The sequence below is a fragment of the Pelobates fuscus genome, chromosome 5, assembly GCF_036172605.1.
Source record: "Pelobates fuscus isolate aPelFus1 chromosome 5, aPelFus1.pri, whole genome shotgun sequence".
Classification (NCBI taxonomy): domain Eukaryota; kingdom Metazoa; phylum Chordata; class Amphibia; order Anura; family Pelobatidae; genus Pelobates; species Pelobates fuscus.
In genome coordinates, this window is record NC_086321.1 from 112,928,561 (window position 1) to 112,955,792 (window position 27,232).

The 27,232-nt window shown below is 39.1% G+C and overlaps 1 protein-coding gene across 2 annotated transcripts in view; it reads left to right on the top strand.

Moving 5' to 3' along the window:
* The first annotated feature begins 3,879 nt into the window (after window positions 1–3,879).
* The window catches only part of SLC12A2 (solute carrier family 12 member 2), a 137,750-nt gene continuing 114,397 nt past the window's right edge, over window positions 3,880–27,232 (top strand). Inside the window, exons 1-2 of one of the 2 annotated variants that reach the window (XM_063454156.1) lie at window positions 3,880–4,140; window positions 5,488–6,159. In XM_063454156.1, coding sequence (XP_063310226.1) covers window positions 5,530–6,159 — 630 coding nt within the window. In that variant the 5' untranslated portion in view covers window positions 3,880–4,140; window positions 5,488–5,529. Of the gene's footprint in view, window positions 4,141–5,472; window positions 6,160–27,232 lie in introns of both variants that reach the window. The other variant, XM_063454158.1, reaches the window with a different exon arrangement.

The window sequence follows — 27,232 nt, forward strand, 5'->3', positions numbered from 1 at the left end:
TTTTGTAAATTAATAAATTTTATAACTTGATAACTTGCCTGCCTAGAATTCAAGGAACATTACTTGACCTTTACCCCATAGTGTTTAATTGGTATTAAAAAAATAATTTTGATCACCAAATATTTCTATGTGAAATTAATCTTGAAGAATGTTTGGATTATGTGAAGTAAAAATACATTACTTGGTAAAGTATAGAGGCCTTTCTTTAAAGAAATGTCAATACGATTTGAGAGTTAAAGTAATATTTATCGTCATGTTGAATTGCTTTTATAAGTAATTTTATAGAGAATAATAAAACCGCATGTCAGGGCACCATTACATTCATATAGGGTGTGGTTTGAGTCATAGCTGAATTAGGACAAGATTTTTGGCACTAGTAAAATTGTTCAGACGTCTTTTCCAGACAAGATTGAATTACCATGGAGGTAAACTGCCATACAAAATTACAATCCAAAAAAAAAAAAATGTATATAGCTTCAACGGCTTTTATGAGACGAAAGTATAAGTGGAAATTCTGGGACACACCAATTACTAGTATAGGAAAATCTGAGTTACACTGACCATCTTATTTTATTAGAAAAACACGTTAACAGAGAAGAATCAAGACAAACTTGTTTTTTTAATTTTTGAATAATAAAAACAAACATTAAGACTAAAGTGTCACCGGAACAATGTAAAGCGAACAGGTTATCTTTGTGTATACATATTGTTATACATAGACCACTGATTGATATTAGAAAAGAATGGTATGAATTTTATACCAACAAGTGGAGCACTATAGCAATGTGAAAGATAAGGGGGTACACTCACCCCTCGGTACAATGACAATCTGGAGAATACACACTCGAGGTACATGCAGGAAAAAAAAAATATATAGTGCAAATGGTATCAAATTAAAAATGAGTGATGGTAATAAGTGACTAGAACCACTCACATGGACTGGAGCCTATATGGTATTGGCTCCGTAAGTTGAACCTTTTTGCTCTTTAGGCAGCAACACACCCCTTGTTCCAATGGCTATTCCTCCAGGGATATAGAACAAAAAGCAGAGTAGACCAAATGGGTAGTACTGTATAGATTATAAATACAGTGAGTGTAGGTAAGCTGATAAGGCTAAGGGTGTATATTTTTCCAATCCATGCACATACCTAATAGCCAAACAGCAGCAGCTATTGATGGCAGCCGGTGAGTCAAGTTCTTGAGTATACATGTTCGTTCACTGCTATTGTCTTGTATATGAAATCTATTTAGTGGACTTAGTGACACTGCCCCCTGTTGAAAAGACTGTATAAAAGACTCTCAGTGGGATGTATAGAGTCTCAAGTGCAGGCAATAAAGTAACATGTCTTTAAAAATCTTTTATCTTCATACTAGTGGATCCAAGTGCTCCATGACAATAAAACTATGGGTGCCATATAAACTGTGTTACTAAATATCTTTTGTCTGTAACTGGATGACTGTCTGCTTCTTGAAACGTGGTCACTACAGGACAGTACTTTGTGATTTCTCCTTCAAATGGCTGTTTGTTATTCGGCAGACTAGATGGGCCAAATGGTTCTTATCTGCCGTCACATTCTATGTTTATGTTGTTCCTGACACAAAGTTACTTGTTCATGCACATTCAGGGTTGCGTTCACCTTTTAGGCTTCTTTACTGGTGCTTTTCCTATTTGTGCCTATTTATTATCTTATTTGCATCACAATATTCTTTACTTTTATGCCTCTTCTGTCAGTTTATTTTCCAGTTTCATCTTGGTTCATTGTTACTTCCAATTCATAGAAAAGAGGTGCAAAAATGTGTCTTTACGTTCCGATTTTTTTTCCTGCTGATGTCAGATTGTGTTCCATGACCATTAAGTAGCATTCATCATATTCATTTTAGATGTCGTTCTCATGCTCACATTTTCCAATGTGAATTCAGCTGCCATTTTTATGTTCCCTACCCTCTGCTACTTTTTACAACTTATCCTAGTTTCCTATATCTTAAAATATGAGATTTTTTGGAAAAAACTTTAACATTCATTTGTCCTAGTTTACATACAAACCTCTAAGTCTCAGTTACTGGACTTCTGATATTGTCAGACTTTCCCTAGTCTACAGTCTTTAAAGGGACTCTCCAGGCAGAGTCTTTTACTCACCTCGTTCCAGCGCCGGGAGCCTCGTGAAGCCGTGCCCCCTATTTCGTCAAAATGCCGCACATACTTCAGATACCGCCCTCTGAAGTCCTGAGCGCACTACTGCGCATGCGCGCGGTGTGTGCGGCCGCGAGCTGAGCAGACTGACAGCTCAGCTCGCGGTCTTTGCCCGCCCGCCCTCTGCTGACAGGCTGGAGAGAGAAGGCGCGCACACAGTGCCTTCTCTCTCCTGCACACGTCAGACGTATTTTAATACGTCTGACGTATACAGGGCCTTTTTAGGGCCCTGCATGATAGGAAGTCCCTCTGGTGGCCGTCTGAGTGACGGCCACTGGAGGTATTCCTATCAATCAATGTAAACACTGTATTTTCTATGAAAATACAGTGTTTACATTAGATTGCATGCAGGGAGCTATAGATCATACCTGAACAACTACATTAAGCTGTAGTTGTTCAAGTGACTATAGTGTCCCTTTAAAGGGACAAGCATGACTTTGAGAAAACTGTCTCATTCAAAAGTTTTAGCATTGAATGAAATAGTTGCCTCATTATGCAGGCTGAAAAAAAAGCAGGTAAACATGGTTTTCGTTTTCATTTTTACTTGCATCTTCTTTCTTAAGATGTCCACACCTACTTCAGGGAGGACACTGACGTAACCAAGCAGTGTCCTATCCCTAGAAATGCTGGAAACGTGCATTGGGCATGTCTGACATATTTACACATGTGCAGTTGGAAGGTCTCTTAGCCTTGCACCATCCTGCCAGGAGGAGAAAAGAGGGTGTTTGATCAGTGTAATCACGCAGAGCAGGCTCCGATGTCTGGTTTCTCTCTCCTGCTGGTTCACATTGATGCCCTGTTTCTATCATTAGGGTTAAATAAGAGGGGAGGTGGCTTAAGAAACTCCTCTAGCTGAGAGGCAATCTGACCAAGTTTATCAGATACTTTTTAAAGTTTTTTTTTCTACATTTCTTTTAGTTCAGGAGTAGACAACCTTTGGCACACCAGCGGTTGTGGACTACATCTTCCCTGATACTTTGGCAGCTTTATGGGAGATGTACTCCACAAAATCTAGAGTTGCCTACCCCTGGTTTAGCTATTTAAAGACTAATCACATGTGCCAATTTATCCTCTTTTCAGATTTATCTTTAGCCACATCAATCTTCATGATAATGGCTTCCACTTTACTGCTGATAAAGATAATTTTATTTCTATGAACAGAAAACCACAATTGCTAAATTTAGGCAAAAACATGACTGAGGAGAACAACAGAGCAATCCCCCTCCCCCCCCCCCCCCCAAAAAAAAAAATAAGTCATGTTGCCTCAAGTTTAACTTTTTTTGTTCATCTAAAAAAATGTTTAAAAAAATAAATAAAATTATGCAAACAATTGAAATATAAAAACCACTTTTGTATGGCAGAAAAAAAAAAAAAAATGTATAAAACTTTTCCTTTACACATGCCCCATGCTAGCCCGGGATTAGTATAGCACGGCAGGTCTGCACATTTGCCTTGATTTGAAAGGAATTGGCGCCATTTCCCTCAGTCTGTTCGCCCACACCGGCCGGGGCGGTAAGGGACGTTATTATTACCCGCCAGGACCCTGAGTCACACAAATGGTTAAAAACTAAAACGAAAACGCCAAGCATTAACACACTATCACTGCACAGACACATGTGGAAAGCAGGGGGAGCTAGGACCCAGCCCGGCAGCCAGCCCCAGCACGCACGGTGTTACCGAGATCCCTCTCCCCGCCAGGCACGGTGGGCTGAGCCGCGGGACTCCACTAGCGCCCCCCACAGTACCGAGCGGCAGGGTGCAGCCTGGCTGGGACGCATGCGCTGCCCCCGGCCCCGAGCACAGAGGGAGACAGGGAGCCTTCAGAGCTCGTGCAGCACCAGCCGCAGCTCCTCCTCCCGCCATCATCACCAACCCCGGAACAGGGCAGCTCGCCACACTGCGGGCAGTCACACCGCGCCAGCCAGCCGGACACACAGGTAACCGGGGGTGTGGGGTGGTGGACATCCCGCAGCCGGGCCGGACAGCTCCTAGCCGGGCTCTGCTGCAGTCACCAGGGAGGAAATGTCCGGCTCTATCTGCGATTTAGGGATCAAGGCGTGAGAGCCCCTCCAAGCCCCATCCTCTGCCCTCATCCTCCGGCAGGCTCCACCATGGACCATCCTCTGGCAGGCTCCACCATGGACCATCCTCTGCCATGGACCATCCTCTGGCAGGATCCTCCATGGACCAGCGGCAGGAGCGCACATGGCATGGGATGGGAGGGGGAAGGAGTCACAGCAACATGCGGTACAACATGGGGAGGGGAGGCATGTATCCCTTCCTGTGTGCCAAGAGTTGGTCCTAGTGATGGACAGGGAGATTTTAGGATGTGAGTATGAGTGGGGAGTTGATGGTAAAGGGGCAGCACTGCCCTACACTGATAGTTTGCACTACCACTCCTAGTATGCTCTCTGCAGCTGGGGGAGATGGGGGTTAGCTTCTTTCCTCTATGCCTATGGTATTATATTTTAAATATTTATTATACATAGTTAGGTTTGTTCCTGCAGCATGCTGCTCATCCATCCTCCCCAGGAGTGTGGGCACCATGAGAGCTGTAGTCCAGATGACTACATGTATGGTTTGTGAGCTCTTTGTTGCATGCCTGCTGGGGCTTATTTCTTGGTGCAGAAGTAATCATTTTGTTGAATGAGATTAGACGCTTTCCTCCCAAGGTCACAGACGGATAACTCCAGGTTTTTTTTAGACACCATTGTCTTGCTGTGTGTTGCAAGCAATGTAGTTACCGTGTGTCACTGATACAGGAACAGCCTGTTAATGGCAGTGCTGTGTATCAGCATGACATCTGTGTAGTAAGTGATACAAAAACCGTGAATGTGCGTCTTTTTTTTTTTTTTTTGGGATGCACAGAACAAGGACAACCCCCCTTTTTTTTTTTTCTTTTCTTCAGATCACACACATCATATACTTGTCCCTTCATGGAAATGAGAGGCGTCTATCCCCGCCCGTTCTCCTCCTCTTTCCTCTCACAATAGTCACATTCATCATTCCTTAGCTCTGGAGAGGTGGTCGGGGAGGCCTGGGTGTGTACAAAGATTTGACTAGGTGTATCATATATTATTAGTAGGAGGCAGATCTCTTGCATACTGAAGAAGCCTCTGGTGTGCTCTTTTATCGCAGTGCGTGCTTAAGCAGGAGACAAGTGTGGGTGAGGAAAGAGACTGGAATATCATGAACCATATAATGTACAATGATGATTATTTCTCTTACCCATTTTAAGTTGTCAAATGTTTTAATATATCTATTTTTCTCGTTTCTTCTAGTAATTAAATTGTCAGCCTCATCATTGAGCAGCAGCAGATACAAGCAGGTAGCAACACATGGAGAAAAAAGCAAAGTTAGCCTCAGCCCAAGCTGAGCAAGGAAAACCTCCAAAATCCCCTCCGCTGTACCGTGGTTCACGATCATCACCTCCTCCTCCTCCGCTGTCCGCTGACGATACCGAAGATCTGCAAGTTGATGATGCATTACTGGGAAGACCCCTTGGACCCACCCCAAGCCAGAGTCGCTTTCAAGTGGATCTAGTCAGTGAGGGTGCTCGGGAAGCTGCTGCTGCAGGGCAAGAGGAAACAAAACATACAGGGGATGGCATCACTCATAGGGGCAGAGGTGGATCAGGTGGAGAAGAGGCCAAAGGGCGTTTTAGGGTGAATTTTGTGGACCCTGCAGATCCTGACTGCAGCTCCCCAGACGCTGCAGGGGGTGGTGATGGTGGCGGGGTGGGATTCCAAAATGGCGATACTGTCTTAAGTGAAGGTAGTCTACACTCTGGTGGAACTGGGCATCACTATCACTATGATACTCATACTAATACCTATTACCTGCGCACATTTGGGCATAACACAATTGATGCTGTGCCCAGGATAGACTATTACCGGCACACAGCCGCTGACCTTGGAGAGAAACTGCTGAGACCAAGTTTGGCAGAATTACATGATGAGCTTGACAAGGTAAGGAGCAAAGATGTACCATTGTTATGAGTCACTATACATACTGGAGTACATGTTTCAGTCAAGGACAAATGTAGAGACAAATGCCCTGCTAGAGCATAACTGTCTCGGATGTCATCCTGCAGTAAATAATGGCACTTTTGCTTAAAGAGCTTATGTAAAGAAATACATTCTAGGATTATTCATGCCTGATTCACATATGTGACAGTCTGCAAATCTAGTAGTAGTTCTGGCAAACCAAACAATAAAAATAAAGATATTTATCAGGGTGTTGGTGTTTAGATTCAGTGTATATTATATATATCTCAAATTATACTTATACTGGTTGAGCACCTATGATGAATGATCTTGTTTTTCGGACCATAGGTGCTCCTCCAGTATAAGTATAATTTAAGATTTGTATTTCATGTGTTTGGTATTTGGGTAAAACACAGGTGTGAAGCTGCCTGATATTTTTATCTATATGTATTAAGGTGGTTGGGAAAGATTTATCCACATTTTCTATTTTCCTTTACCCTTCTTAGTGCTTTAATATTATTACACTTTTTTTTTCTATTATCTATATATATATATATATATATATATATCTCTATATATATATACACACACACACACCCTGATTTTAATAATAAATAAATTTTTTATATATAAAAAAAGCTATAAAACCTACTTTTTTTTTTTTTTTTTTTTTAATCTCTGCTGGGTGAGTCTCCTTTTATGCGTGCTCCCTGCTACTGGTGAAGTCATCAGTAATTATGACCTTTGTCCAGTCCAATGTTTTGTTTTAGAGAAGCATTAAAATGCAGTGCTTCTCTGTCAGTAGTAGTGGATGCTCCAATGTGAAGACCTTCAATTATTTTAATGTATGGACTTAAGAAGGCTCAAATGTAAACGATTAAAACATGGGTATTTCTCAGAAATTACAATGTTTTACATTGCCTGTAAAAGGGGTAGCATTTGTGTACCAAAATCACTTCACTAAGACAAAGTGGTTTTGGTTCTTAAAGTGCATTTTTATATCATATTACTTTTTTAGGTCCTTGTCTTACGAATTAACTTTGTGCTGTTTTTTTTTTTTACAACTCTCCTATCAAATCTTAACCCCTTAGGACCAATTGCATAATAATACATCATTGCAAACCAGCCTTTAACGATTCTATATGAGATTCTAATGCCTCAGCCATTTACTGAATGCAGGGCTGTTCAGAGCTGCAAATACTAAATTAACAGGGGATTCCATACTACCGGTAGTATAGGGTCTTTAGAGATCACGTTTGTGATCCTTATGGGGTTATAAACGTGGTTCTTAAAAGGTTAAAAAACATTGTATGACTCTAAAAATACATTTCTCAATATATTCATGTTTGAATGGTTCCCCTACTGCCTTGTATGCTGTGTTTGTTTTTTTTTGTTTTTTTGTCTGGAACTTTCTTACATAGTATGGCTCTTTTTCAAAAGGTGCCATACCCTCCTGTTCTGGTTATTTCCCCCCAGAATTATGTAAGTAATTTTAAAAAGATTTTACACACATTTTGCTAGATATACGCACTCACTGTTGGTGCTGTGCTATCCTACAGTAAACTGAGCCATTGCTAATCACACATAGGTGGCATCCTATCTACATCTCAAAGATTTAAACCACCACTGTGAGTTCACACCAAAGAGAGGGAAGTCAGGAATGTGTTCTTGGGGGTCATCTGTACAATTAAATAGGAGATAAACATCTAAGGATCCATCTGAATTGAATTCCTGACATTACTGAATTGTGCTGGAAAAGTATGTTAATCATTTTCCATTATGATGGAAATGGTAATCCACAAATTACCACTGTATATGACTAGTGTTTGTTTACTGTTGAAGAAGAATATCCTGTTTAAATTTAAGAAGTGTGTTTAACTCATTTTACTACTCATCCTACAACCTGCAATCAGGGTAACTGTAACCAACCTCCTCTCGCTATTGTTAAAATGTTTGTTGGTTTTCAGAACTTTACCTTTTTACTAAATTGTGGGAAAATTTCCTTGTCCGTTAAATATAGTGCGTGTGCTTATATATGTATGTGTGTTTTGATTTTTGGATTCAATTAATATATTGATAATTTGTATTTAATGAATGCCAGGCAGGGTGTTGTGCAGTAATATGTCACATCAGATAATATCCTAATGGGATATATAGTGCTTATTTAATATTTGCCATTAAAACCCTTCCCCATGCTGTCCCTGGCAGTTCTTTTGTAAATCGAATTTTTGGAAATAAATTGTATGACTTGCATAATTTAGTTTTTATACCTCCAGATAGGCTTTTAGTAGACCATACACATCACACAGTTTTTTATTTTTTTTTTTTTTACTTATTTTTCTTTTCTTTTCTTCTTTCTTTTAAAATACTTCATTTTATGAAAATTGTGGACATTTTATTTACTTTTTAAACATAATTTTAAATTCCCAACCTTGAAGCGCAGCCGTTTTCTTATTTAATAAAAAAAAATACACGGGATGAGTGTGTATTCCCAAATGGTCACTGTTTAAACTTTTGTTGTAAGGTGCATGTTAACCTTTTAAACTATGTAAGCTCATTGAGCAGGGCCTTCCACACCCTCTATTCCAGTACGTTTAGCTGTCTGGTTACAATTACGTGTCTGTTAATCCACCCATTGTACAGCGCTACGGAATCTGATGGCGCAATATAAATAATATAATAATAATAATAAACTGGGTTTTCTGCCCTCTCTTGTATAGTCACTGTGGAGAGACTACTGCTGTTCCATGGGACCACATGCTGTGCACTGGCTAGGTGATGCAGCCAATGTAAACAATTATGGACTGCATCTGTCCTTTTTTTTTTTTGTCCTGGCGCCTGGGATTTGTCAGCTTTTTATCTAAAATGGCTGGCTGGGCAAATAATGGAGCCGGCCATCCACCCGCGGCTTTATGGAGGCGGCAGGCTCAGTGGAGCATCAAGGCTGTTGGCTGGGGCAATGCGCGAGGGTGCAGTGATCTTCCATCGGCTCCTATCTGCTCCCTTGCACTGTTTAATGATGCCAGGAGCTGGAATATGACGTCATTCCGGCCCCGGCATCACAGGGAGCAGAGAGGAGGTGCATGGTAGATTACTGCTCCCTTTCACACAGGAAGAGAGAGCAGCTCCACTGGACCCCAGGGTAAGTCCACTCAGCTCTTCCAAAGGTAGGGAGGCTGGGTGGATTAAAATAAAAAAAAATACATTTGAGGGTGTTTGAGAAATTGTATGAGTATGTTTGTCTGAGTGACAGCCACTAGAGTTCTTAGTAGGCTGCAATGTAAACACTGCCTTTACATTGAAAAGGCTACAGGGACAGGCTTTAGGCACCAGAACCACTACATTAAGCTGTAGTGGTTCTGATGACTAAAGTGTCCCTTTAAAAAAAACAAAAAACTGGCTCCTAACTTTTTTAGCTGGCTCCTAGATTCTAGACAAGTTTGTTAAGCCCTGAGTTAGGTGACCAAAAGTCGCCTAACAATCTGGAAGTACCTCTAGTGGCTGTTTGGTAGACAGCCACTAGAGGAGAAGTTACGCATAAAGGTAAATTTTGCAGGGTTAAGCGTTCTGGACACGGCACCCAGACCATTTCAGTGAGCTGAAGTGGTCTGAGTGCCGATAGTGTCCGGAATGCAAACATCTATTCTGGACACCATAGTCCTGAAATGGCTGTTTAGGTGCTGACCCCCTCCCCTCAGTAAAAGGGTAATTTTACTCACCTTTTCTCCCATTCCATGCCAGTCACGCAGCAGCTGGCTCTACCTCCATGGCTGAGATCATCAATCTTATTGATCTCAGCCAATCCAAAGCTTTGACATAGGAAAGCATTGAAAGGCTATGCAGCACTGCGCCAATCATCTCCTCTTAGAGGGGTTGCACACTGTATAGTACTGGACTAGAAAGCACCTTTAGTGGTTGTCTGAGTGACTGCCAATAGAGGTGTAACTGGCACCAGTGCCTTTCTCTGAAAATACAGCGTTTACATTAAAAAAACCTGTAGTGACGGGCTTTAGACACCAGAACCACTATAATAAGTAGTGGTTCTGATGACTATAGTGCCCCTTTAAATTTGAAGTTCACATTCAATTCTTACTTTGATCATTAACCATGCTAGTTGCATTGCGTGATAAAAATGTGTTGATTTCTTGAGCTTTATTTCTCACACCTCACAAAGGTAGTTGTTAAATATTGTGCAAAAGTAAACATAATATTAAATATACTGCAAAGTCCCCTTTTACTATTTCATGGCCCTCTCCTTTTTTCTTTTAGTAAGTGTTAAAGTAACACAAACCTGTATTCCTGACAGTATAGTGATAAAAACACCACCTAGCCCCTCCCCCCCCCCCCTAAATATAGTGAAAACTTTTATTCAAGTCTGCTGCTGCTGATTCTGCCTGCTTGGCTGACCTCAAAACCTGTCTGCTGACATCAGAAGTGGTGGCCTGATCCAATCACAGTGCATCCCCATAGGATTGGCTGAGACTGACAAGGAGGCAGATCAGGGGCAGAGCCAGCATTCTTCAAACACAGCCCTGGCCAATCAGTATCTCCTCATAGAGATGAATTGAATCAATGAATCTATGAGGATAGTTCAGTGTCTGCATGCAGAGGGAGGAGATACTGAATGTCTGGATGCATTTTAGGCAACCATGACCCAGGAAGGATCTCTAACATCTATCTGAGGAGTGGCCAGTGAAGTTATCACTAGGCTGTAATGTAAACACTGCATTTTCTCTGAAAATACATCGTTTACAGCAAAAAGCCTGAAGGTAATGATTCTACTCACCAGAACAAATTCAATAAGCTGTAGTTGTTCTTGTGACTATAGTGTCCCTTTAATGAGAACATTTTTATTTTTTGCTTATAATTAGTTCATGTCCAAAACTGAACTTGTTACAAAAAAACCCCAAAAATACAACTAAACTCAGTTTCAGTAAGTGATGTGTAGATATATTTGTTTATAATGGCTGAGGTAGGGGGTTATATTTGTGGAGCAATTGTGCTAAAATGCCCACAATTAAATAATCTTTAGTGTATCCTTTTAAAAGCCATATACTTTTGTAAGAGCTTTTATGGTATGCATGTGTTCTCTGTGTATACTGAGAATGTCAAGTACCCTGTGTGAATTGTTGATAGTCCGTATCTGTCATTGAAAGTTTGTTTCTAGTAGATCATACATCTGTACATATAAGGTTTTCCTATGCCCCCAAAGGTTCTCATCCTTTAAAAAAAAAATGTGTTATTAAATGAATATTGTCTATAGATTTGGTAGTATGGTTTGCAATATCTCAATCAGTGTGTCTCCAGCTGTCAAGGAGTGGTTTGAACCACTGCTGTTTATAGAGATATGCAGCATTCCTTCTTGACCCATGTATCCTAAGCTAAAATGTTAAGCCAACAAAATAGTTTTGTTGCTGCAGTTGTCACATTTAAAAAAAGCACACAAAATACTACATCCTAGACAACAAATAATGTTGACAAAGTGTAGCGTTCGGTGCATGAAACACAAAATCTAGCGTGAAATGTAGTTATTCAGTAATGTAATACTTGTATGCAATGATTATGGTTCCTATTTGAAATCATGAAATTAATTAAAGGATCGTAAAGTTGAAAATAAATATATATATATATATATATATATATATATATATATATATATATATATATATATATATATATATATATATATATATATATATATATATATATATATATATATATACCCCACTCTCTTATAGGGTTCTTGGGTTCCAGAAAACAAAGCAGAGATAAACTTAATTAACTTGCATGGATCTTGGCTTGTATGGATCACGGCAATGAAAGGAGAAATTCCCTTGATTTCTCCACTGCTTTTCTCTTGTGGCAGACTATATAGTTAAATAGTTGTATGTGTACTGAATATGATGAATAATCAAAGCAAAAACTTTTGGAACGTCTGAAAAGTTCTAATAGTTTACAAAGTTCTAATAGTTGGTCCCCCCTTTCAAGTTTTATTTAATGTAAAAGGGTAACACCACTTGCATATTAAAGTCAAAGATAGACCTAAAACAAATTCTTCATTTTACAGATGCACAGATGCAACCTATGGTACAAGCTGCCATTTTGTGACTTTTTTAAAATACATTTTTATTTTGTTTGAGTGACCTATTACTTTCTGAGACTGTTGACTTTTTTTCTTTGCAGTTGACTTTTCATTGAGCTGCATTGGGCAGTCAGTGATTAGGCAGACATAGAAATTCTGGCCTGTGTTAGAAGGGGAGTGCTGCAATGTCTTTAAACAAGATGTGCAGCTTTTGCACGCCATACCCACAATAAACAAAATGCTTATTTCATTGGGGTATATCTGCTAAACAGTTATTTTCATTTTATGTGTGTGTTCGCTTGGGCAATGAAGTGTCCCTTCAATTTTTAAGCAGATCACTTATATAATTCCACTGATTTAAAAAAACAAACAAAAAACCCTACCAATTTCTTCCTGTTTAACTTCACTCTGTTTACCATTGTTATGATTTGAGTTCAGGTTTTCTGATCTTCATTCTGGATAAGATTGGTTTGAGACTTGCAATACGCTAATCACAAAAAGGTTGAATTTATCACATATCCTTCCTTCTCCTTGTAATATTGACAAATGCTTACGTCAGTAAAGGTTGTGTGATAAGTGCGGATAGGGGTTACTAAATGCAGAGTAACTTTGTATAATGTACTGTGGAAATACAAAGAAAAGTTTAAAAATCTTTTACAAACTCAACATTATTGTTAATGTTGTTAAATGTGATCATCCAGAAAATGAAAACGTTATATTCCTATGGATAAGCAAATCCTAACATCAATACTGCTCTCCCTTGCTGAACATTACTTATTGGAAATTAGCCTAATTTTGTGTTAAAGAAACACTAAAGTCACCCCTCACCACTTCACCTCAGTCTAGTAATCTAGTAATTGCAGTTTTATTTATTTATTTTTTAATAGAAAAAACTAATAAATGGGAGCACTGTCCACCTCTAGTGCCAATCTTCCTCAGTGTTACTAGAGACACTTCTGCTGCACTGACTGGGTAAAACTTGGTCACAAGATGCAGAAACTCATCGGAAAGCTTTGAGTTAGCCGGTTACACATCTATATAGGTAGGGACAGGGTATTATGAATATAGGTTCTTCTAAGGTTGCTAGAGGGAAAAAATGATGTAACCTACCTGCAATCCTGTGCCTGGACTGCTGCCTGCCAGTAACTGCTGTGCTCTTTGTGAGATCATCACCCTTGATCCTGGCACAGTTAATTGGGGTCCTACAGTGCATAGTCTTTGTGCTCATAGAGAATACTTCGATATGAAGGGTTTAAGCAGAGTTTGATGTCATGTTGCTAGGCATAATGATGATACAGAATTAAAAGGCCTTCAATTTTCAAAGTGCTTTATATAAAGTGCCTATAATAGTACTTGTACAGTGCTGCAGAATTTGTTGGCGCTTTATAAATAATAATACTAATATAGTGCCTACTAGTGTCACAGCAACAGTAGTCATGTTCTCTAGCAAATGCACACATTGCCAGAGGTATTGGACAGTATCTCATCTGTTCACCATAACTAATATTCTTTCATGTGGATCAGCCTCCCATGTATAGTCTTGTCCATCAGAAATTTCCTAGTCTCCAACTCTTTGAAAATGTTCCTTAAATCTTGTCTATTTAGATAAGCTAATCTTTTCCCTGGATAATTTTAATTCCTTAAACCAGTCTGCCCTGTCTCTCAACATTACTGCCTCCACAGGCTGTTTCCCCCTCTCACCTTTCCAATCTCTTCTGCCCTGTTCCTTTTTTTAAAGTTTAAAGAGGAAGTGTGTTTTTATATTATGTTTACATATGCCTGTATTTAACAAATATATAGTTATTTATCTGTCATTTTTTTTTATTGTTATTGTCATTCGTCATTGGCTCAGTTTAATTTTGCCTCTGTATGCATTCTTAAATGCTTAGAGCCAGGTGGACAAAACAATGTTGCCATATTCCCATGTCATTTGCAAGGTGTGCCTTGGCTTTTGCCTTGTTTGAACTAGACTGTGATGTAGTGTGCGAAGTCTTTACTAAAATATAGAAAAAGATCTATCATGAAAGAAAAGTTGTTGGTGATTCTAAATGATTTATTCAATGGTGTAAATTCCAGAGGAGTGACTCTTCCCATTTGACTAGATACATGCTTTAAATCTGGTGATCTCATCTCACCACAAATGTTTTTTTTTTTCCCCTCCTTGTTTCTTCTTTACTCTCTACTATGGTTGGCTCACTTACAACAAATCCCTCTTCACATTTTGTATCTGTTAACCTTTGTTGTTTCTCATTGTAAAATTGTAATGTGCTATGGAACAAGTTGGTGCTATGTAATGCAGTTGCAGACAATGTATGAGTTGATTTATGGCTAAGATTGTAGCTTAAAAAAAAAAAAAAAAATCAGTGTCCACATGCCATACAGTGCACATTCCCATGAAAACCTTACAGGTTTTTCCATTGATCCCCCTCCCACGGTCCTAGTCTTGTGCATGCTTGAGCTTACCAGATGTGGCTGCTCCTGGTAGCTTTATATGATTAGAAAAAAGTGGTGTGAGGAGGAAAATATTCAGGAAACTGTATCGCCTTCCTTCTCCCTCTAGGTGGGTTGGTATGTCACCTAAGGGATCCTTTGCAGAAAAAAAATTAGCTTGTTACCTAAAGAATTTTTGTAAAAATGCATTAACTCCACAATTGCCAATGCTGATTTTTGTTTGTATGTAAGGAGCATGGACTATTTTATGATGCTTTAATTATATTCTTTAATAGACTTGTGCACAGATTCTTTTCACCTGCAACACGCAAATCAAATTACTGTCAATCTATGCCCAAGTAAATCGATCCATCATGTAAATCATGAATTCGATTCATACTTCACAGCCTTGTGTTTAAGAGCTTTTCTGTGAAGCTCCCACCCTACCTGAGCAGAATGCTCTCCTCGGCTGTTCCCACCTCCTATAACTTCCGATCCAGTACCAGCACTTTATTGAGTCTACCTCAATACAAAAAGAAAGCAGCCCGATCCTCCTTCTCCTACAGAGCACTATATTTGTGGAACGACCTCCCACACACTTTAAAATCCTTCCTAAAGTCCTTTAAGAGATCCCTCTCTCTACATGCATGATGTCCTAGACAGTCATGTAGTCCTTACGTGGTTAATGAAAGCATTGTTAAGTATAAATAAATACATTTTAGTTTGATCTAAAAGTACATTTACCTTCAGGAGCATGTCATTAGTCTTTGAGATGTCCTTGAGATAGGAAGTCTATATTTGCACCTTGAGCCCTAGTCATATGCATCAGACCTTCAGCGACACTCTAATTTTCAAACACACATAAAAAACACATAACGTTGGTTTGACTTACAGACACTAATTCCTTTTGGTCTGGCAATATAAAAACATATATTCCATTCAATTTCTTTCTTTGTTGACATAATGGAAGGACAGTTAACATTTTCTCTACTTGTCAAGCAAAGGCTGAGTGCTTATATCTATATCTATATCAGACTAGGAAGGAAACATTTGATGTTCAAGAACAATAGATTTTGGTGCTCCTACCTAAATGGAAATTTTAACCACCAAACAAATTTCCCCTGAAAAAAATGAAGAAAAAAATATTTAAAATAAATTAATACTAAATAATATAGTTCAATTTACTGTCTCTGGAGCCACTGACACTTATTCCGCTATTTGATTCAGATGAAGTGTTTATGTCTTGCTGACAAACGCACGTCTGCCAGGACATTCCTATTCCTTTTAAAACAAAGTGGGAGAACAACTTCGTTTTGAGGAGTTCATTGTGAAATTAAACGTATTCCTTTTATTTTCTCCTTGTTAACTTTGGCAAATATTTGAATGGGTTACTGTCATTTGTGGTATTTTTGCACAGTCGATCAGCTAACTAAAAGCTAATAGTTGTAGTATTCATATTTAACAATTCCCTGCAATGCCGTACGCATAGCGCATGTGGATGTATGGGACTATTGAAAGAATGCTTGCGTTTTCATGGGGCGACAGTCAAAGTGTAAGTTCATTAGAGGTCATTTCTTTTGTTTAACTTTGCTGTTCTGTTCATCCCAGTAAATGCTCCCGCAGTTTTAACTGGTATCACAGAGCAATTAACGAAGTAACAGTTCTGCTTTGAAGCTTACAGTTGGGCTTCTTTTTGCCTTTTTTGTCCCTAAAGACTCACTAAAACGAAAACTGTTGAGAATAGCAGGTAATTCCAAATTTGTAAGCCAAAATAGCAAAGTCTGAAACATTCTCCACCTCCTTTAGCAATAATTCTCCATTTCAGTTATTCTATTTAGTGCTATATTTAGACAGAGTGTTAGGAGGAATCGGTGTCATATCACTTCCTCATGGCTCTGCTTATCGGGATGCTATGTTTGCAGAGCGTTCTATTGCAATGAGACAATCTGGTTCCCCACTCCACCAGTAGACCCATCTATTCTTCCTCCTCACTGCCAACAGTGGTGTGCAGTAGGAGAAATATTAAATCAGAAAATATGTGTGTATGGGGAACTGGTCAAAGGAGTTCTTTTGATATGATTTTTTTTTTTTTTTTTAACAAGGTGAATAATTTTCTTTGCCGTGTCCTATTTTTCTGTCGTCATGCTTTCACTGAGATCTTAAATATGAGTATGGCAGCTGTATCGTATTAAGTGTGGCCTTTCCCGATTGTAGCTTGCCACTTTATCCTTGGAACTGTAGCACATACTTGGGTACAATGAGGCAAACTTCACTTAAGAATATAATTAAAAGGGAAATTTATGATTATACCGCCTTGAGTCCATGTTAGACTTGCACTTTCACTTAATTAGCAAAATAGCAAACCGTTTTAGACAGTTTGATACGGTTTTTATTTTCTAGCATACAAAATTACTTTTAAAGTGAAGCTGTTCTATACACAATTATGGATGACAGGTGTACACTTATCTCTTACTTGGATCTAATACTTGGCACATCATGCTGGTACTAAAGAAATGTAATTTGTCCTATCAGATGCATCTGGTATATAACCCCATGATATCAATTCGAAATATGTCTTTATTGTTTATATCTCAACCTATAGGAGTAACAAATTGGCCAGCACTAGTAGCTTTGAGGTGTCATTTTCCTTTTGTAGTATTTTTTTTTTTTTAAGTGTTTTGCATAATAACTTCCATATAAATATGTGATTCCACTATTATTGTGTGATCGTATGGGAGAGTTTTTCATTTGGTTATACACATTCCATTTAAAATAGTATACTCTTCAAAATACAGTAGGTAAGGGAAAGTGATTCTACGGAAGGGAAAGGCAGGTCAAATGATAATGTGGAAAGCAGAAAAGAAGGTTGAAGTTAGAATGTTCAGGAAGAGGGGAGTGTGGATGCATAGGTGTGTGCAGGAGCTTTGCCTTTAAGTCTCTCGGCAGCGGGCAGATGGCACTGACAAAGAACCATGTTTGTGCACGCATTGACATTAGACAGCCAACTTCACGTATGCTGGGGGTGCACCTAGCCATCCTGATTTGGGAAAATGTCCTATTCTAGTAATGATTGTGGCTCTCTGGGTTTTTGGGTAATGTCTTTGAATATATAAGGACATTTATATAACTGTAAAACATTTCTGTTCACTGTAAAAATCGGATTCAAACTCCATTTATTAAAAAAAGTTTTAATGTTATTACTTAATAAAATGTTTCATAGAAAAGAAACAAATGTCCGCACTTGAAGTAGTCCCATATCCTAAGTATTGCATGCAGATTTTCTTCACTCTCCATTGTAAAAATGAGGTAAAACTTCATATAGTTAATACAGAATTCTGTACACCTCAACCTTCGGCTATATCCCCAAGCCTTAAATTTGAATAAAATGTAAACGTTTGCTTTCTATGAGTACTTTTCAATCAGCAGGTGGATAGTGAACCTTTCTCATGACTCATTCAGTGGTACTAGAGTTAAAGGCATTGTTCCCCCCAGAAATGTTTCCTTCATTCAGTGCTGTCCACATTAATGCTACAAACCCATTCTCTTAAATCCTACTTTGTGTTCATTCATATACTGGTGCTAATAATTTTCAGGGATTTTCAGTAAATTTTCTTTATGAATGAGTTATTCTAAAAATAAATTGAAGACTGTATCACTGCTAAGCACTCAAATTTTAAAATTCCCTTAAGCATTCTCTCATGGTTTCTGATACTACTTGCCAAATGAAGGCAATTTGGTTGCCGTTTGGCTGTGTAACCCCTTAAGGACCAAACTTCTGGAATAAAAGGGAATCATGACATGTCAAACGTCGTGTTCTTAAGGGGCTAAACATAGCCAAATCACTGAGGTTATAACAGAACTACAGATAAATGGAAGTGAGAGCTGAGTTAAGACTGCCAAATTGAGACAATTGAATACCATTTGGCTACTGTTTAGCTGCCATGCAGCATTTAGTCAATGAGCCCTACAGTGTTACAGATAACATAGGATTTTGCGGTTTTGTGCATCTTGTCCCAATCCAAAATGGTAAAGTCATTATGTTGTATAACACCAGGTCCAAAAACAAACCAACTGCAAGTTACAAATTAAATTTCACTTCAACAGAAAGATCAATTATATATTCCATTGAAAGCTTTGAGATGTTATCTCGCCTCACTTCCGCTCCAGCGCTGACATGTCTACAGCTTTGTTGATACACCATTATAGCACACATCTCTAGTGCTACCTGTGCTCTGCACACACTCCAATTTATTCTTCCTTGTTTGCTGAAACTTCCTCAAATGGGGCAATCCTCCTCCAAGACACAGGCACGCAGATTTTGTTGCCAACGTGCTGGAATTTAAACGTTCCTATATTCCTCTAGTCAGTGCAAGAAACTCTGGCTAGAGGAGTTATAAAAGGAAAAGCAAAATCAACATTTTCTCTTGATTGTTGTGCTGAAGAGCAGAAGGAATGCCTGAAGCATAAATGTTTGCTGGCAATTCTGGTAGCATAATATATAGATGGAATCTTATAAATGTTTGCTGGCAATTCTGGTAGCATAATATATAGATGGAATCTTATAAATGTTTGCTGGCAATTCTGGTAGCATAATATATAGATGGAATCTTATGCTCCTTAAGCATATGTCTAACATTAAAATACATCCAGTGCTTCATAGAGAGAGGTATTTAATAGAGTTCTTCTCTATGAGAAACATTAACTGCGTTTTGCTAGACATGAGGTCCAAGTTCTGTCCATTGCCACACTAAAGGCGTAGCATCTATGCATCAAAACCACTACATTAGGATGTAGAGGTTTGGGTGCTTAGTGTGTCTCTTTAAGATAGCAGATGTAAACATTATCATTATATAGTGAAAATGCCTTCAAAAATGAAAGTTTGCATCTGTAACCCAGAGCGGATCAAAATTGAGAATTTCCAAATCATTTTTCAAATAAACTGTTGTGCTATATCTATATATATTATTTAATACATTTCCTCCCCCCAAAAATGCTGCTTTGGGGACAAATAACATTTGATCAATTCTGTTTTTTTGAGAATTTGCATTTTACAGTGACTCTATTAAGAATGGTTATATAATGCAATGGTAAGCTAAGCAGTAAAAAGGGGAATTGAGCGCACACCCGGAACATGTATTTCTAAGTAGTGGTACTGATGTAAAGATCAAAATACAGATTAAGGAACTGCACACACAAGAATTTGTGAGTTTTACATTTCACAAGGATACTTAAAATTACATATCTTAGAAAAAACAAATATGGTATTCAGTTACACCATATGGCCATATTGTGTAAGGCCCAGCACTACATCACAGCATGCAGCATGTCAATATCGGGGGGTCCTAAACTAATTTTAACATGCTAACTGCAATACGTACTGCTTAAACTGCTTTTAAAGACTCTCCTCAATTTGTTTTCCTGTGCTCACCATCAAAGGGTGCCTATAGTGGACTGGTGGGATGCTCAAATCTTCACAGAAAATATGGGAATTGAGGGCACACCCATTTCTAAGATTAAGGAGCAGCACATACATAGAAAAACAATACAATTTTAAATTTTAGGGGCGTGGGAGTTACCAGTGTTGGATACTTTTTTCCCAACTTAGGGATTTTTCTTGTTTTTGCATCACCCTTTTAATACAAGCTTGTTATGGCAATGAAAAGCAACATTGGAACCTATTGCAGTCACAAAGACATCTGTTATGCTATCTGTTTGCACAGTTATTTCAGTTATAGCACTAAACAAATAAAAGAGTGCAAATAGAAACTAATTACGTGGCACTTTAAGGTCATTTTATTGAAAGAAAAAACAAATCCAGTCTGTGTGTGTGTGTAAAGCTAGGATGGTATAATAACTTTGGTGTGAATTTTTCAGGTGTGTGTGTGTGTATACCATGTTTCTCCGAAAATAAGACCGGGTATTATATTAATTTTAGTCACAACAAACACACCAGTGCTTATTTTCAGGGTAGGGCTTATTTATTTACGGTACCGGTATGTACATTGAACCCCCCCTTTAAGTAATCCACCCCCTCTAATTAATCCACCCCTCCTTTAATAAATCCACCCCCTCTAATTAATCCACCCCTCTAATTAATCCACCCCTCCTTTAATTAATCCAGCCCCTCCTTTAATTCACCCCCTTTTAATTAATTCACCGCCCCCTTTAATTAATTCACCCCCCCTTTAATTAATTCACCACCCCCTTTAATTAATTCAGTCCCAGACATAAAATATATCTATTAGTTTTAAGGTACTCACATTTCAAAGATGCCTTCCTTGCCCGCCAGTCCGACCACTGGGTGCCTCACCGCCCGGAAATGGATCCTTCCGCTGAAGATCCGTGAAGGCAGACTGACGGCGCTGCACACGTCGTCATCACGTTGCGTGATGCCGCGGCCCGCTCGCTCCTCCCCCTCCTCCTCATAGAAGAAGGAAGTACCGCCGGGTCGCAAAGGTACAATGCCTAGGTCTTATTTTCGAGGTAGGGCTTATATTGCAGCCCACCCCGAAAATTCAGCTAGGGCTTATTTTCGGGGTAGGGTGTATTTTTGGGGAAACACGGTAGTAATTGTTTAACATTCTTAAAAGGAAAGCCTGTGTTCCTTATTTAAAGCTTTATGGACAGTTTTGCTTTATTTTTGTCATTGCATTTTTGTGAAAAACTAACTTCCTCATCTTTGATACTTGAGATGAAGCAAGGTTATTTGCCAATATGGGAAGGACATGGTGTCTGGTCCTTACTCATGCCACACTTTCACAACCCTTTTAAAGCTCTTTATTTGTCTAAATGTTGTAAAGCTACAATAACACATAAAGGGTGCTGAATAAAATCCAGTGAAAAGGGTCGATTCCACAACTAAAGCTAATTCTGGTCAGTTTTCGGCCCGTCCGAATCTGCATCAGTCGTTATTCAATGTTTAAAATCAGTGCTTTTTTACATCCAAACCAAACATAGGATTCGGAATATGCACAAAGGACTAATTTAACCCCAATAAATAAATACAAATTATATATATATATATAAGTTGCCAAAGTGTATGTATCTATCTCTCTCTCTCTCTCTCTCTCTCTCTCTCTATATATATATATATATATATATATATATATATATATATATATATATATATATATATATATATATATATATATATAATTAGGACCTCATATGCATCCTGCAGGATACACTTTGGCAACTTATTGTTCATTTGCTTTTTGAAGGAAAATAGTAATTTTAAGTACTGTTTGCCTGCCAGCAGTACTAGCAGCCAGTGGGCAAATAGTTAAAAAAGGTAAATAACCCTTGGCAGTGCAAGGGTTAATCATGTGGAGGCTGGCATAAGCCTATTGAGATCACTATGACCATGTCAGGATTATAGTTGATCCAGCACGCAGAATAGTACCACACCTAAGACTAAGGATAACGTCTAACCGGACCTTAGAATGGCTGGACTTAACGTACCTGAGAATAGTCAAAATACTTGCCAAGGTCAGGGACACAGAAAGAGACACAACGATGAGGAAAGCCAGAAGTCAAGGATACCAGAAATTAGGGAAATCAAAACAAAGCCAAAGTCAAATACCAGAAAAACGCAATCAGGAACACACTCTAGGATGCCAGCTTGTAGAAACCACGACGGCACTGACAAAAAGGTAATTTCGGTTTAAATAACCCTCCTTAGGCTGTAATTGGACTCTGACCCCAAAACATGCGTGCGCGTCTATGACGTGACGTTGCACGTAAGTTTGTGCCATCTTTGATGTGGGCAGAGGTAAGTCTCCTATTAAAACCGGAACCGCAGCAGCCAGCGTCTCTAGGAACGTTGTACTTGCTGGGGACCGGAATAGAAGGTCGGGCAGCGGTTTGCCGCGACCAACGGGAGTCGTGACAGACCACCATACTACTTTAAAGGAGGTGTAAAACCTCCTTTATGCCTCCAATGCCATGCGGCTGATGTGGGAATATTCACAAAAACAATAAGCAGCCAGGCTGCTCACTGGAACTAAAACACTAAAGAATGGGGAGACATTGCTCCCCAGTTGCTAAAAAGGCTTTAACCATGTGAAGATCGATTGGGGGACTTTAAATGGAAACATGGGGGTGCACAGGTTACCCCTCTGCCCTCACCCATGGCCAATGATTGGTGGTAATATATTAAAAAGTTTGGGCATCCTTACGGGCGGTGGTTTTAACACTACATAGTCAGGAATAAATGTTTGTGTTCCTGACCCTATAGTGTTCCTTTAAGTAGTTTGAACGGTGTCCATATTTTGCATTCCCAATGGCCGCATATGTAGCTGGATGTTTATGCTCCATTCGGTACAGGATTATTTGGAGTTTATTGAATAACCTTGCTAGTGAGAAATGGGTTTGGCTTCTACATTAGCAACTTAAGGAGCACGGTCACAAACACTTAAAAGTTATTAATATACCAATTAAGGAACACTATAGGGTCAGGAACATAAATAGTGTTAAAACTACCATCTGACCACCCGTTATCCTCCTAAATATAGTAAAATCTTACTTTTATTTAAGTCTGCAGCTGCTGGCTCTATCCTTGATCTGCCTGCTGGTTGAGATTATCAGAAGTATTTCTCTGAGCCAAGAATAGTGCTTTCTCGTAGGATTGGCTGTACTTGTCAAGGAGGCAGATCAAGGGCAGAGTTCGCACACGCCTAACAGAGCCCTGGCCAATCCGCATCTTCTCATAGAAAGGCATTGAATCAATGCATTTCAATGAAGAAAGTTCAGCATCTTTATGCAGCACTGAAGTGGAGACACTGAATGGCAGTGGTGCACAGTGTGCAGCACTGCCCCAGGAAGTACCTCTAGTAGGCAACTGAGGAGTGGCCTGTGGAGGTATCCCTAGGCTGTACTGTAAACACTACCTTTTCTCTGAAAAGACAGTGTTTACTGCAAAAAGGCTGAAGGGAATAATTATACTCACCAGAACAAATACAATAAGCTGTAGTTGTTCTGATGACTATAGGGTCCCTTTAAATATTTCCTTAAAAATTTTTTTGTAGAATATAAATATTTGCTGTGATAGAACTGCAATTCTTATGCAACCATTTACATCAACAGTTATGTTAATATACTGTCATACTATGATCAGCCACTCTTATGCTCATATCGAACAAGACCTAGTCTGTTGCATTCACCTAATGAGCCTCATAAGTGCATACCTAATTGGTCATACACATTAAACTAGTCACTGACATACATAATTAGCCACATCTCATGCATACAAAAATAACTCTAAAGGAACTAGTTGAAACTAGCATAATTCATTTTCTTGCATGTTTTCTTACTTGGTAGTTTTGGCTTTTTATCTTAATATTCTTTATCATCTCCCTCTCCTTCGTGCACCCACACATACATATATGCCAGGGCGGGCTGGGACGGGAAGCAGGGAGGCAATTTCCCCCCAGGTCGCCCTAAATCCAGGGCCGTCCGCATCTAGCAAAAAGGAAAAAGCCGAATCCCCTGCCTCTGGTTTTTCTACTTACCTCTCTCCCTGCAGCCAGTGGAGTCAACCAGCCTCTCCTGATGATGGAGCAGGGGGCGTGACTTTCACTGTTCTTCTCCCAGGACTGCTGAGAAATCAGACTCTGCTGGCTGCTGCTCCTGCTGGTTCCTGCTTACCCCTCCCTGGCCTGAGGTAAAACTCAGGAGGGGGGAATACACTTAAGTTTTTTTTTTTTTTTTTTTTTTTATCCTCCTCCTCCGCCCCTGTCCCCTTCCTCAGCCTTTATATCCTCTTCCTTAGCCCCTGCCCCCATCCTCAGCCCCATGTCCCCCTTCCTCAGCCCCATGCCCCCCCACCACAGCCCCTATAACACCCCCACTTGCAACCCATATCACCCACACCACAACCCCTTTCCCAAATTGTAGCCATCAACCTACTTTAGTCCCTATCCCCCCACACACACCTAATTGCAGCTCATGCCCCTTACTCAGCCTCTGTCTACTGGCTTTAAAATTGTAACGTTTATGTCTGTGTGTGTCAGTATGTCTCTGTGTTTGTGTGTCAGTAGAAACATAGAAACAAAGAATGTGATGGCAGATAAGAACCATTCGGCCCATCTAGTCTGCCCAATTTTCTAAATACTTTCATTAGTCCCTAGCCTTATCTTATAGTTAGGATAGCCTTATGCCTATCTCACGCATGCTTAAACTCCTTTACTGTGTTAACCTCTACTACTTCAGCTGGAAGACTATTCCATGCATCCACTACCCTCTTAGTAAAGTAATACTTCCTGATATTATTTTCAAACCTTTGACTCTCTTATTTGTGTCTTTGTGTCTTTGTGTGTGTGTGTGTGTGTGTGTGTGCGCGCGCGTGCCAGTATGTCTGCCTGGTGCACAGGCAGTATGTATGTATGTGTGTGTGTGTGTGTGTATGTGCGTGCAAGTATGTCTGTGTGTGCCAATTTGTCTGTGTGTGTGTGTGTGTGTCAGTATGCCTGTAACAGTGTGCCTGTCAGTGAGTGTGTCTGTTTAGGTGACTGCCCCCCCCCCCCCTTTCAATCACATGGGGAAGGTGTTTTTACTCTCATCTTGGTGCAATGGGCTATTTGACTGGACCCCCCCAGGCCTAAGTCTGCCAGCCCTCCCCTGATATATGCATGCATAACTAGACACATACAATTTTCCCTATACCCCATTTGCTGCTCAGTACTGTTGACTGTGAAAAGGAAAGGGACAATAGTGTGTAAATGTGTTTGTGTGTTCCTAATGCATTGAGGCTGGTAATGTTGATGGAACTCTAAACTAATATGTATGTGGGTTTAATTAATAAATATATATTTGGCTTTTGTTTTATTATATATTGTTGTCCCTCAAATGGATGGAATGTAAAGTGTTCTTTCCCAATGAAATCACATTATTGGACCACAAAGTTGCCCCTTCAGAACTGTTTGTTAGTAGCTGGTTATGTCATGCTTTGAAGCGTGAGTGAAAAATACGATACACCAGCCAGGTGTACAATGCTGAAAGAGCCTCTTTTCACTGTGATCAGCAGTTGTGACTGGCTACATTGTAAATCACATGGGCCGGCTACCCCACGTTATTTGTAGCTCTGGTGAATTGAGCTTTGCATTAATGCCGTGGATATTAATAGAGCATTGTTAACAAGAGGCAGATCGGATTGCTGTAAAACAATACTTTGTATTGAAAGCTTATTATGTTGTTTTAGGACCTGCATAGAATCCAGCAATCCCCGATGGCACAGATAGGAAGTGCAGGGGGGTAATTGTTGGCATTGATTATTCTTTGCTCATTCTCTACTTTTTAGTTCATTTATGCTAATTGGCTTTATATCTATTCATGGTAATCATGCAAAATGTATTTATTTTCTTGATTTCTACCATTGCCCCTTACTGTAAAACAATGTATTTTATTCTGTGAAAATTATTTGATTTATTTTGACAGAGAATGTAGCACACATATTATTTGAATTGCTAGTGGAAGTGATCATCTTAATTTGGTACAATTTTAGGCAAAACGTGACGAACACCGGAGTTCCTTTAGCAATTAAAAAATATTGTTTAACTGTTTGGCTCATTAAAAAAATAAAAAAAAAATTGATAATTTACTATTGCTGGCCAACTTTCCTTTTGGAGTTTCGCCGATGGATTTCGGTTGGGATTTATTGGTCGGGTGGTATTTGTGAAATTTCTATATTGGGGTGTGTAGCTTACTTAAATGACTTAATTCTCCTTTTAGTATTGAATGGACTCCCAACAAATACCTTATAGCCTCTCTGGAAACTGTTCTATGTTAAGGTGGAATGGAAATAGCAGAAAATCTATTACCACAAATTCTTTCATCTCTCTTTCTATCTTTTCTAATGTGCCTGGAATTTCAGCCTCTGAATTTGTTGTCCATTTTACCTTCTTCTCCCTGAACTCTGTAACCTTGATGAGTCATCAACTCTTTCATATGCATTGTTCTCTAGAAATGCTTTGTTTCTTACATTCCATTTTACCATTACCATTTGTAGATGTAGAGAAACTGCATTCCCATTATATTTTGTAATATAATTTTCTTTTTAAACCACCATATATTATTTTTTTAATCCATTTGTATTTAACATGGTGAATTAAGAAGTGTAAAACAAAATCATTTGTTTTCATTGCTGAGATAAGATTGTACTATCTGAAGGAAACGCATATCTGGAGTATTAGATCTGTTATATATGATGAGCAGCATTTCATTTCACATGGTAGTACTTTGTACTTCATGCATGCATCATTTTGGATTATTAAATAAATATAGCTGACCTGCAAACACTGTTCCAACACTCCAATAGGAAACTGCAATGTTATCTCAAAATGCCACTGCAACTTCCTATTGGGTGACCTTTGCTTTAGAAGCCAGCATCCTTTTGTGTTTATTTTTAGTTTACTGGTGAATGAATATGTCTGTAGAACTCAGTTGTTTGCCAAAAAATAGTTATAGAGGTAATCAAATCATTGGGGTGGTGCTATCTCTATTACATAAATACATTTTTACTTACGTTTGTTACATTTACATGAAATG